Source organism: Lemur catta, chromosome 4 (assembly GCF_020740605.2).
Source record: "Lemur catta isolate mLemCat1 chromosome 4, mLemCat1.pri, whole genome shotgun sequence".
Lineage (NCBI taxonomy): Eukaryota > Metazoa > Chordata > Mammalia > Primates > Lemuridae > Lemur > Lemur catta.
Window position 1 is genome coordinate 47168959 of NC_059131.1, and position 13770 is coordinate 47182728.

General features: G+C 36.3%; 1 protein-coding gene across 3 annotated transcripts in view; it reads right to left on the reverse strand.

Annotated features, from left to right (window-relative positions):
- The window catches only part of USP34 (ubiquitin specific peptidase 34), a 221669-nt gene that overhangs the window by 155492 nt on the left and 52407 nt on the right, over positions 1–13770 (reverse strand). For all 3 annotated transcript variants that reach the window (XM_045549681.1, XM_045549682.1, XM_045549683.1), the window contains exons 6-8: positions 9491–9558; positions 6651–6843; positions 5342–5403 (exon numbers count right to left, since the gene is read on the reverse strand). In XM_045549681.1, coding sequence (XP_045405637.1) covers positions 5342–5403; positions 6651–6843; positions 9491–9558 — 323 coding nt within the window. The remainder of the gene's footprint in view (positions 1–5341; positions 5404–6650; positions 6844–9490; positions 9559–13770) is intronic.

Sequence of the window (13770 nt, forward strand, 5' to 3'; positions counted from 1 at the left end):
TGTGGTGATGCTGGCATAAACAAATCTACTGTACTGATAGTCATATAAAAGTATAGCACGTACAAATTATATATAGTACATAATACTTGATAATGATAATAAATGTTACCAGATTATGTATTTACAATACTCTATCCATTTTATCATTATTTTATTTTACTTTATTATTTTTCTTTTTTGAGACAGACTCTTGCTCTGTTGCCCAGGCTAGAGTGCTGTGGTGTCAGCCTAGCTCACAGCAACCTCAAACTCCTAGACTCATGTGATCCTCCTGCCTCAGCCTCCAGAGTAGGTGGGACTACAGGCACTCACCACCATGCCTGGCTAATTTTTTCTTTCTATTTTTGGTTGCCAGGGTATTTTTTTCTATTTTTAGTAGAGATGGGGTCTCGTTCTTGTTCAGGCTGGTCTCGAACTCCTGACCTCAAGCGTTCCTCCCACCTTGGCCTTCCAGAGTGCTAGGATTATAGGCATGAGCCACCACGTCTGGCCCATTTTATCATTATTTTAGATTGTACTCCTACCTACAAAAAAAAGTTAACTGTAAAACAGCCTCAGCCACAAAAAAAACCGTAAAAATTAGCTGGGTATAGTGGTAACGGGCCTGTATTCCCAGCTACTCGGGGGGCTGAGGCAGGAGAATCACCTGAGCCCCTGAGTTTAAGGTTGCAATAAGCTATGATGATGCCACTGCCCTCATGCCTGGGCAATAGAGTGAGACTCTCTCTCCAAAATATAAAAATTAAAAAAAAAAAAAAGAAGTTGAATGCATACTTTAACTCATAAAGCAATCACAAAGAAAATAATTTTTAAGATAAAAAATTTTAAATGGCATACTAGGATATACCTACATACTGCAAAATAAGGCAGTAACAGGAATAGAGAAACAAAAGAGATATGTGAAAATCAACAGCAAAATGGCAGATGTAAAACTAGTTATATAAACAACATTAAAAGTGAATGAGTTAAAAACTCCAATTAAGACAGATTGTAGGACTAGATTTTTTTAAGATCCAATTATATGCTGCCTCCAAGAGACACAGATTCAAAAATACAAACAGAGGAGGAAAGGGGGGTAATAAAAAAATCAAAAACACAGATTAAAAATAAAAGGATGGAAAAGATATAATAGTAATAAGCATAAGAAAGCTGCAGTGGTTACATTGACATAAATAAAATAGACTTTAAGGCAAAAAAAGTCTTAAAAATATGAAGAACATTTTCTAATGATAAAAAGATCAAATAGGAACATATAACGATAGAGCCCCAAAATACATGAAGCAAAAACCAATGACAAAATTGAAGGAAGAAACAGACTATTCAACAATACACTTGATTCTTATTTGCAGTAGTTATGTTCTATAGAGTTGCTGCAAACACTGAATTAGCTAACACTCAACCCTTAGTCCTAGGAGAAATATACACATAAATACTTATCACACACAGATTATAATCTTGAATCTGAAAAACTCATACTAGTAGATTCTATTTTCTCTATTTTACAAAAGAAAATGAGGTTCAGAAGTGTTTGGATGACTTGTCTGAGGCCATGCCCCTAACAAGTGCTAGAGTTGGGTTTCAAATCCCATCCAATTGGCCCCAAAGCCAGAGCTTGTTGCACTACATTGCACTACCCGACCCACTCCCATCTCCATCTTCTTGTCATCTCTATACGTGCTCTGAAACAAGATAACAAAGCGTCACCTTGTTTGACTTTAGCTGGAAATGTGCATATCGGGAGATGTGGAGTTACAAATAAATTGCAGCAAACAGATGAATTCACAAATACAGAATCCACGGAAGAAATATTTTTCTATCTTCACAAATACGGATTCTGTATTTGTCAATTTATCTGTTTGCTGAAACTTATTTGTGACCCCAAAATCAATACCTGTGGCACTTTCACTGTCATTCATGGACACACACAGAACAGTAAAAAGGTTTGAATCTACCAATATGCACATTCCAGCTAAGTCAAAAAAGGTGACAATCTGGCATCTTGTTTCAAAGCTCATATAGCGTGATTAAATCCACAAAGGATCAACTGCAGTTGGAGACACTTCAGTGCCCCTATTCAATAAGAGAAAGAACTACGCAGAAAATCAGCAAGAATATATGAGATAACACCACAAACCAATTAGACCTAACAGACATCTATAGAACACTCCACAACAACAGTAGGATACACAGTCTTCTTAAACACACATGGACCATTCTACAGTACAGACAACATTAGGGAGTAAAACACAACAAACCACCCAATTAAAAACTGGGCAAGGTAGCTCACACCTGTGATCTCAGCACTCTGGGAGGCTGAGGAAGGAAGATTGCTTGACACCACCGAGTTCAAAACCAGCCTGGGCAGTAAGGCAAAACTCTGTCTCTTTAAAAAAAAAAAAAGCCAAGCATGGTGGTGTGCACCTATACATAGTCCTAGCTATTCAGGAGGCTCAGGCAAGAGGATTTCTTGAGCACAGGAGTTTCAGGCTACAGTGAGCTACAATTGTGCCACTGCACTCCAGCCTAGGCAACAGAGCGAGACCCCACCTCTAAAAAAATAAATAAAATTTTAAAAATTAAAGAAAAAATGGGCAAAAAGTGAACAAACAATTCATCAAAGAAACAAAATGCAAATAACCGCATAAAAACATGTTTGATGCTATTAGTAATTAGTGAAATACAAATTGAAACCATCATGAAATACCACTTTATACCCACTAAATGGCTCTAATCAAAAAAGATAATAACAAGTGCTAGCGAGAATGAGGAGAAACTGGAACCCTCATACACTGCTAGTGAGAATGTAAAAGAATACCTGTATGCTGGAAAACAGTTTGATAGTTCCTTAAAAAGATAAACTGACCATGTAAGCTAGCAATCCTACCCCTAAGTATCCACCATGAGAAATAAAAACATATCCCCAAAAAGAACTGTACACAAATGTTTATAGCAGGATTATTCACACTAACTCAAAAGTGGAAACAATCCAAGTATCCATCAACTAGTAAATGGATAAACAAAGTGTGTGGTATATCATATTGCTGAATGAAGGAATGAAGTACTGATACACACTACAACCTGAATGAAATAATTAAACCAGTACGCTAAGTAAAAGAAACCAGATGAAAAAGACTATCATGTGACTCCATTTTTATGAAATGTTCAAAAATGGACAAATCTATAGAAAGTAGATTGATAAGGCTGAAAATAAGATTAGGGACTGACTACAAATGGGCAAAAGGGATCTTTTTGAAGTGATGGAAATTCTAGAATTGGACCATGGTTATAGTTGTACAATGCTATCAATTTACTAAAATTCAATGAATTGTACATCTAAAACAGGTAAATTTTATGGTATGGTAGTATTTATACCTTAATAAAACTGCTTTAAAAGATCCAATTCACAGCCCCCAATAATACTTATCCCATACTTTTTCTCTTTACTCCAGTTTCCTCACACTGTACATTCCCTTACCATCTTGAGCTATCTCTACCCACGGGTCCTCAAAACTTTATTCTCCTCTCTGTTCTCTTAACCATGTCTTTATGACATGTATTCCTTATGTTTTTTTGAATGGAATTCCTTCTTATTCCCCTATCCACTATTTCCATACCATAAGACCTAACTAGCCTGTATATGTTATTACTGCAGTTAAGATTCTAAAATATTTTTTTTCCTGTGAGGGGGGTGGATTGGGTATCACATGCGCAATTATAAGGTTCTCTTAAGCAGTCTTGTGTAGAAGGAGGGGTGGGAGGCACGAAGGTTCCACAGAAAAATCCAGAGCTTTAGCTTTACATACAGTGAATATAGTCTACATAATGAGCTGACAGTGTGAAGTAACACTTCTAGTGTAATCCAGAATCTATAAAGCCATGACCAATTCTAGGCAACACATTTTGAGGGGACCACTGACAAAGAATGTTGCCAGGGCCAAGTGACTGGTATGATGATAAATGTAAAAACCGTTATTACATAAGGCACAAATGGAGAGATAAGAACTCTTTAGTCTGAAGAAGAAAAACAGAAATAGGCTCTGGTTTTCGAATTCAGGAAGAGCTGGGTTCATCTGAAATTAACTGCACAGGGCAGGACTAAGATCAATTTACACTAAAGCTAAATTATGACTCATATACTTAGTAATTTTCTAACACCTTAAAGTTTGTCCAACTCCATTCAAACAGAAGATATACTATCCAACTGTTTGAGACTGAAAAAACTGATTTCTATACCAGATGGACAATTAAATGGAATAAATATATTTCTGAGAACTAAATCTATGCTATAAAAACTACTACTTTTCACATATCAGCATCATTAACTTGGATTTTCCCCCATAAAATGTATTGAATAAGGTATTGAATGAGGTCTTTTCTTATTCTGAATCAAATGCATACTATGAACTGAATGTTTGTGTCCCCCTCCAAATTCCTATGCTGAAATCTTGACCCCCAATGTGATATTAATTGGTGGTAGGGCCTCTGGGAGACAATTAGGTCATGAGACGAACATTCATGAATGGGATTCACGCTCTTACAAAAGGAATCCCAGAGACCTTCCTGGCTCTCTTTCTACCATGTGAAAATGCAAAAAGAAAATGGCAGTCTGCAACCCAGAAGGCTGCCTCCAGCAGAACATGACTATGTTGGCACCCTGACCTTGGACTTCCAGCTTCTATAACTAAAAGAAATAAATTCCTGTTGTTTATAAGCTACCCAATCTATGATACTTGGTTGTAGTAGTCTGAACTAGGACAGTGTGCTTTCTGAAAACTATTATTACCATACTCTTCACGACTAAATTCTCCTATATAAACAGTATCTTTTCTTATTTTGTGACAAATAATACTGTATGTTGGTACATGCCTTTTAAGAAAGAGAAATGAGCTAAGCATGCTGTAATCCCAGCACTTTGGAAGGCTGACGCAGGAAGATCCCTTGAGGCCAGGAGTTCAAGACCAGCCTGGCAAAATAGTGAGACTCTGTCTCTACAAATGTTTAAAAAAAAAAAAATTAGCCTGACATAGTGCATGCCTGTAGTCCCACCTACTCGGGAGGCTGAGGTGGGAGGACTGCCTGTATGCAAGCATTAGAGTTTGCAGTAAGCTACATTCATGCCACTACACTCCAGCCTGGGCAACAGAGTTAGACCCTATCTCTAAGAAAAAAAAATTTAAAAAGAAAATGTTTCAACATATTGTTCAGAAAGCTTATTAAAGACTGTATAAATTGGAGCCACAGGGCAAAGAATTTCTAGTAAACACTTGAAATCTAAAAGTCACAATAACTGTAAATTATATTAAAATGGTACACTTATGTATAAATTAATGGTCCTACTTACGTTTCTGTGTCTGATACCAGTGATTCATTATTGCACACATCATTGAAGGTATGAAGTTGATTCTATGATTAGAGAAAAGAAATCAAATTTTTTTCCAAAATTATTCTCACATGTTAGGAAATATCAAGAAACATGGTAAACATTGTTTAATATATGTAGCTCATAATTGATAACCAAATTAAAATTATAAAACATAAGATAAATAATCAGAGAGACACATACTTCCCAATTAGTATGACTATTTCCGTTATCATATTAAAATACTAAATAAATTCATCCCACAAGTAATATTCATGCTTTATCACTCTAAGCACACTAGAGAAAACAAGGTTGAATAAAGAAAAAACAAAAATCTAATGCAAGGAACCCAGTAATAAGTCACTACAGACAAAATTGCAGGAAACATTCCATTTATAAACCCATTTAAGATTTAATTTATCTTGGAAAATGTTAGCAGGTATTTTCTATATTTACCAAGTCCAATACGTGAGTAAACTGCAGCTATTTCAGATTTTCAAGGTAATTACGTTACCAAAACAACCAGGAAATTTAACGGGGTAAAGCTATGGGAACTGTAGCAAACCAGAGAAAGTATATCCATTCTGAAGGACACAACTAACTACTTGACTCTAGCAAACCGTTGTTATGGGAGAATACAGACTCAAGGAAAACAGGCCTTTCCCCTGCCGCCTCACCAAGAAAAACCAAGAATACAGATATTTGTGTGATTTTGCCCTATTTAAAAACAGTATTTAAAACTGTGCAGAGCACAGTAGCTCATGCCTGTAATCCCAGCACTCTGGGAGGCCAAGGTGGGAGGATCACTTGACATCAGGAATCTGAGACCAGCCTGAGCAACACAGGGAGACTCCGTCTCTTTGAAAACAAAACTGGGAACAACATATTACTCTCAGTGAAATTTGGCCTATGGCCCAGTAATCAATGGCTTCTGCCTGGAAAATTAATTAACTGCTTGTAATCCCCTGTAATTCTTTTTCTCTCTCAAAACTTTGTTTTCTAAATGTAAAATACTGAATAGTTTAAAAAAAAAAAAAAAGAATGGTGAAGGAGCTGGACCCTAAAATCAAACAGAGCTATGGTATAAATCCTTATAAATCTAAGCCTTACACTCCTCTTATCTAAAATAAGGAAAATACAGAAATTGTTTGTGAAGACCATACAAAAAAACCCATGTGAAATGCTTAGCACAATGCCTAGCATAAAGTGCTCCATAAATAGTGGGTATTACATTATTGACAGACGAGAAAGCAAATAAAAGATGACCAAAGATAAAGCAAATATAGCTTACTGTTATCTGACTCAATCCAGCCAACCTCATAGTCAAAGTAGGTGACATAAAGTACTTAAATGCAAGATCTAGGCTTTCTTTATCAAAGCATAATGTTGTATCCAATGGTTCTTTCACTGTGCTCCACATTAAGTCAGCCATGTTACGAGCTGCACTCTGTCGTAACTCCTGATCAGAGAGTTTGCATAAATACCTGAAAAGATTCAGAAATAGAAAATATACACAAAAACTCTTTAAGACATATCTAAAGACCACTCAGTCATTAAATAATATTCCTTTGCTCCATGCCTCCATAATGTTTAGTACAGTAGAACCTGGCATCCTTAGTCTTAACATTCCCAAATTAAGTTATTTCTAAGTGACGCTTAAAGGCTTGTGATGTTCGGCAGCGTGCCCTTCTGCTGAGAGTCCAACTTAAATCAGCAACTGCAAAGAGCCAAGTCATCTAACATAGGATTCTGCATCTCCAGTAAAGATTTATTATTCTCTATTATCTGTCATGTATACAGTTCCTGTTTTACTAAATTTCAGTTAACTTTATATAAAGCGCACATCATAGCCAAAATTCATTAACATGTGCACACTGCTTCCAAAAACCATAAACTCTGATTTTGCTCTTAGGTCCTGCCTAATCTCTTTCTCGTGTTCCTTCTCTGCTATGCAACCTTTCAACATAAGTGCTCCTCAGGGCTTGTAATAGATTGCAAAATGACCACAAATCCCTCCCATCACTCTATGTGGAAGTCTCTACAATGTGACTTTGCTATTCCTCCCATAAAGAAGTGTCACCTGTCTCTACCCTCTTAAATCTGGGCTTTGCCATGTAACTTGTGTTGGCTAATGGGACATATTAATAGATATGATGTAAGCAGAAGGCCGAAAAGCCTATGAGTTTACCATCTCTTGCTGGGAACTCTTTTATCACCTAAAACAAGGGACCGAGGTTAGCCTGCTGGATGAAAAAGAAATATCTGATGCCCCACCTGACAGCAAGCCAACTGCAATACATATACGGGAGCTCCCCATTCCCTAAGACCAATCAGCATGCTCATCACAGAATGTGTGAATGAGGCTATCCTAGACCATCCAGTTTCAGCCAAGTTAGCCCAGATCAGTAGAAGTGCTAGCTACCCAGAGAACGTTGAGAATTAATAAATGGCTATTGTTTTAAGCCACTAAGTTTTGAGGGTTGTTTTTCTACACAGCAAAAGCAACCGATAGAAGGCTCCATTCCAGACTCATCTCAATTTTCTTTCCACATTCTCTCCCCAGGCAATCTTACCCACTCCCGTAGATTTTAAGTACAGTCTTCATACTGACAACTATTAACGAAACTGTTCTGAACTATAGGTCCATATTCCCAATTTGCCAGTGCTACTTAAATGTCCCACAGGCAAATCCCAAGTTTTGTCTTTAAGTTCTCCCAGTCTATTACATCTCAGTTATGATACCCATATTACAACAGAAAAATTGGGGTGAGGGGGGTAGGAGGGAGCTGAGTGTCATCCTCAATGCCACCCTTTTCCTTATGCCCCATAATCACCAGTCTTGTTGACTTTATTTTCACTTATATTCAAAAACGAAACGATCCTTCTAATTTAATGAAAAAAATTTTTTATTGCTTTTTGTGTATGAGTTATATGCAACTTGAAAAATAGTTCTTGTGGCTCCCAAGGTGAAGGGACTATGAATTAACATATGCTTCAGGAGGTCCCAGGCTCAAAATTAGCATGAATTAAATATAACTCACATGGCAGTTAATGTGTTAATCTACGATCCACATAAGACCAAAGTGATCTTTTGGAAAACACCATGACTCGCCTGCTAAAAACTCTTCAATAGATTCCCATTGCTAAAATTAAATCCAAACATTACTCCAACCTCATATCATAATTATACTCCCTTACATATTATACTCAACACCAGTCTTTCCCTAGTTTCTTCTGTCATATCTTTCCAACTTCAAAGCCAATACCCATATGCTGCTTCTACCTGAAATACATCCTTGTGATCATCACTTGAATAGCTGATTCATGTCCTTCAGGTTATCATTTTTCAGGAAGGCCTCGTATTCCCTCTGTATCACACTAACTTACTTGTATACCATTCATCACTATCTGATTCTCTGCCTGATACTTTTTTCCACATCTCAAGCAGTACCAGGAAAATTGAGCAGACATTCAAATTTTTACAAATAAATGAATGAGAAAAGTATAAAAAATTCATAAATTTTATCAAGAAATACAATTTGGAAAATTCTGATAGTTTATACTCTTAAGTCTAATCAATACAACCCTTTCTCCATCTTAAGTTTCCTCTCAAGAAGAAACACTTAGGTTGAGATATACAAAACTCAAATGTCACCTCCTCTTCAATGAGACCTTCCCCATTCCCATATTTCAATTTGTAACCAACTCTCTAGAACTCTCAATTCACCTTTGCTGCTATTTATCCTGTAATACTTACCACTTTCTGATGTACTATATCATTTACTTATCTTTTAAATAGACTACACAAAGAAGCAAAGATGTTTAAAATCTATTTTCTTCTCTGCTATATCCTCAGTGCCTAGAACATAATACATACTTAGTACATACTTGCTGACAGTAAACACAGCAGAATTATCATTAATATATTTAATTCTTTTAATGTGTTCATGTAAAAAAAGTCCAACGTAAATTCCTAAATATAAATCCATATATTTGCATAAAAAATACTACACATCAAACAATCAAAATTTTCTCTAGAGGATGTGACTACGAGAGACTTTCAAACAATAAAATTCTGTGTTATAAATTATTTAAATGTATTACATTGAGGAAGAGAGTTCATAAACTTACCTGATAACATAGGTCCTAAAAGGTATAATGTGCTGCATGACAGCGGGGATATGTAGCCATATTCTAATCTATAAAGAAACACAAGATGACATTAATGTGCAACAAGCATGTTATACATTAATAATTAATTAAAAAGAAGAGCATTTAGTATTTTGCTGCCTCTAAAGCTACATACATTATATTGTCAATTTTGAAAATGACAAACTACAAAAAAGGATTATACATAGGTAAATAATTTAACTTATATATACTATGTATATATAAAAATAAAATCAATCTGAAGAATATTAGCTTCTTGCTGAAAAGGGAAAACCATCTATCAAAGTAGTATCTTCTTACCATGTGCTTCTCTATATCTCTTCTTATGGTAGCATATCCAATACAAAGCACTAAATTAGTTTTTTAAGAAACTATCTTAGTTTTTAATAAATTATCTCATCTATTCTTCAAAAAATATCAAATTACCTATGATTTCTAGTCACTTCAATATCCATCTGAGGCAAATATATTTTATAGTCACACAGATTATAATATCAACAATATTTACTGAAATAAGTTCTTACTGTTAAGTAACCCTCATCTGAGTTAAAATAAAAGTTATAATCTGTTTCCTTTCTTTTTCTACATAATATTCCAACACATTTCTAAATTTAACGTGATTATGTAATAGTTTTATTCTTATAAATAGTAGTCTAAATATAATAAAAATAAAAATGCTAACCAAACCATCAAAAGACAAACTCTGATGTGAAAGCCTTGACATAGGCAAGAGACACAAATTAAAGACAAATTTGGGAATAAAGAATGTATGGCTCCACTCTAATAAAATATATCTATAAAAATTCTGTAGCATAGTATTCCACTGCATATATTTAAAAAATTCTATAGCAAATAATACACTAATGATGAAATGTTAAAACTTTTCCTTCTGACACTAGGAATAAGACAAGAAACCTTCAATGCCACTTGCACTGAAGGTCAATAATACAGTTCAATAATAACAGAGAGTACAATACAGGAAGAAACTAAATAAAAGGCAAAGAACTAGAAACAAAGAATTAAAACTGGTATTACTCTAGGATGATATAATTATGTAAATAGAAAATCCAAACTAATTTTCAGATAAACTTTTTTAAATTAAAGGGTTTAGCAAGATAGATATTAGCTTAGAAAGTTAATATAAATATACACAAATACATACATATACATAAACACTTTATATATTTTTTTCTAACATACCAGGAACAAAGAGTAAATAAAGTTTTAAAAGATTCTCTTTACAACAGCAACAAAAAATACCATGTGAGTAGGAGTAATCTAACAAAGATATATAACATCTCTACATAAAAACAGAAAATGACAGAGTAAAAGGTACATAAATAAGGAGATAATTACTATATTTAGGGAAGACTCAAAACTGTAAAGATGACAGTCTTCCCGAAACTGATATATAGATTCAATGCAGTCCAAAGAGGTTTACATGTGGAACTTACAAAGTGGATTCCAAGTGCAAAAGTCCAAGAAAAGTCAAAACCTTCCTCAAGAAAAAACAGCAAGGAGGCAACAGTTGCTTTACCAGATAGCAAGACTTCTTATAAAGCTCCAGAAGTTAAAATGGTGTGCCAACAGCACAAGATTACACAAACAACTTAATTAACGGACTATGCCCAGAGAGCCCAAATTCATGCACACAAAGATATCTGATTGCTAAGCATGGTGATGTGTGCCTATAGTCCCAGCTACTCAGGAGGCTGTGGCGGTAAGATCGCCTGAGCCTAAGAGTTCAAATCTAGCCTGGGCAACATAGCAAGATCTCATCACTTAACTATGTGTTTTTTGTTTTTTTGTTTGTTTGTTTGTGTTTGTTTTTGTTTTTGAGACAGTCTCGCTCTGTTGCCCGGGTCCGTGGCATCAGCCTAGCTCACAGCAACCTCAAACTCCTGGGCTTAAGCAATCCTACTGCCTCAGCCTCCCGAGTAGCTGGGACTACAGACACGCGCCACCATGCCCGGCTAATTTTTTTTTTCTATATATATTTTTTAGTTGGCCAGATAATTTCTTTCTATTTTTTTTTAGTAGAGATGGAGTCTGGCTCTTGCTCAGGCTGGTCTCGAACTCCTGACCTTGAGCAATCCACTGGCCTCGGCCTCCCAGAGTGCTAGGATTACAGGCGTGAGCCACCGCGCCCAGCCAAGATCTCATCACTTAAAAAAACAAACAAAAAAAAGGGACATCTGATTTATGATAAAAGTAATACTACAGAACAAAAAAGAAAGGACAGTCTTTATGATAGCATTAGGAACAGGGGAGATCTTATGAAAAAGAAAATGAATCTTGATCCCTCCCCTACACAATACTTAAAAACTAACTGCAGTTGAACTATAGATCAAAATGTATAAGGTAAAACAAAAAACACTCACAAATTACACATTAAGTTTGATAAGTATTTCTTTTTTTTTTTTTTGAGACAGCGTCTCACTCTGTTGCCCGGGCTCGAGTGCCGTGGCGTCAGCCTAGCTCACAGCAACCTCAAATTCCTGGGCTCAAGGGATCCTCTTGCCTCAGCCTCCGGAGTAGCTGGGACTACAGGCATGAGCCACTATGCCTGGCTAATTTTTTCTATATATATTTTAGTTGTCCAGCTAATTTCTTTCTATATTTTTTTTAGTAGAGACATAGTCTCACTCTTGCTCAGGCTGGTCTCGAACTCCTGAGCTCAAACGATCGGCCCACTTCGGGTTTCCAGAGTACTAGGATTACAGGTGTGAGCCACCACGTCCCAGCTGACAATCCGATTTTTAAAACAAGCAAAAGACCTAAACAGGCTCTTTGTAAAAAAATATCCACGGCCGGGCGTGGTGGCTCACGCCTGTAATCCTAGCCCTCTGGGAGGCCGAGGCGGGTGGATCGCTCGAAGTCAGGAGTTCGAGACCAGCCTAAGCGAGACCCGGTCTCTACTAAAAATAGACATAAATTATCTGGACAACTAAAAATATACATAGAAAAAATTAGCCAGGCATGGTGGTGCATACCTGTAGACCCAGCTACTTGGGAGGCTGAGGCAGTAGGATCGCTTGAGCCCAGGAGTTTGAGGTTGCTGTGAGCTAGGCTGACGCCACGGCACTCACTTAGCCCCGGCAACAGAGTGAGACGCTGTCTCAAAAAGAAAAAAAAAAAGAAATGGTGCTCAATCTCATTAGTTATTAAAAATACATAATGAAACTACAATGAGATACTACTATACATCCATCAGAAATCTCTAAGAGTAAGGAATATCAGGTACTGGCAAGGATGTGGAAAAATGGGGGCTCTCACAGACTTGGTAGGAGTGTAAATTAATATAACCACTTAAGAAAACTTTAGCTTTAACACTTAAGATCAAATATATTCACATAAATAACCTCATGGACCAAGAATCCACATCTAGATACATAGCCAAATGAAATGCACATACACATGTGCCAAAAGAAATGTAAAAGAATGCTGACACCCACATTAATTGTAATAGCCCAAATGTACATCACCAATAATATGAATAAATAAACATCGGTATATTATTTTTGTTTTGTTTTGTTTGAGAAAGGGTCTTACCCTGTCACCCGGGCTAGAGTGTAGTGGCATCATCACAGCTCACTGCAACCTCACTCCTGGGCTCAAGCAATCCTCCTGCCTCAGCCTCCCGAGTACCTGAGACTACAGGTGTGTGCCACCACGCCCAGCTAATTTTTCTATTTTTTGTAGAGATGGGGTATTGCTCTTGCTCAGGCTGGTCTCGAACTCCTGGCCTCAAGTGATCCTCCTATCTCAGCCTCCCAAAGTGCTAGGATTACAGGCCTGAGTCACTGTGCCCAGCTGGTATATTTAGTTTAAAAGATTAAACATCATTGAAAATGAACAGAGTAGAACTACATGCAATATAAATCTCAATGTTTAAAAAAAACAGCCAAGCATGAAAGAATGCATAGTATGTGGCTCCTTTTGCACAGTTAACAAAACTAAACCATGATGTTTAGGTATATAAGCTTAGGTGATAAAACTAAAAAAAAAAAAAAGGCAGGAAAGTGATCACCATTAAATTATGAATTGCGTTTACCTTTAAGAGAAAACAGATGGAACAGTTAATGACTGGGAGGGATCACAAAGGAGGCTTCTGGGGAGCTGACAATGTTTTGTTTCTTGGTTTGAGTAGTGGTTAAACAGATATTTGCTTAGATAAATCACTGAGCCACATTATCATTTTGTGTACTTCTGTGTATGAATGTTATTTTTCAAATTTTAAA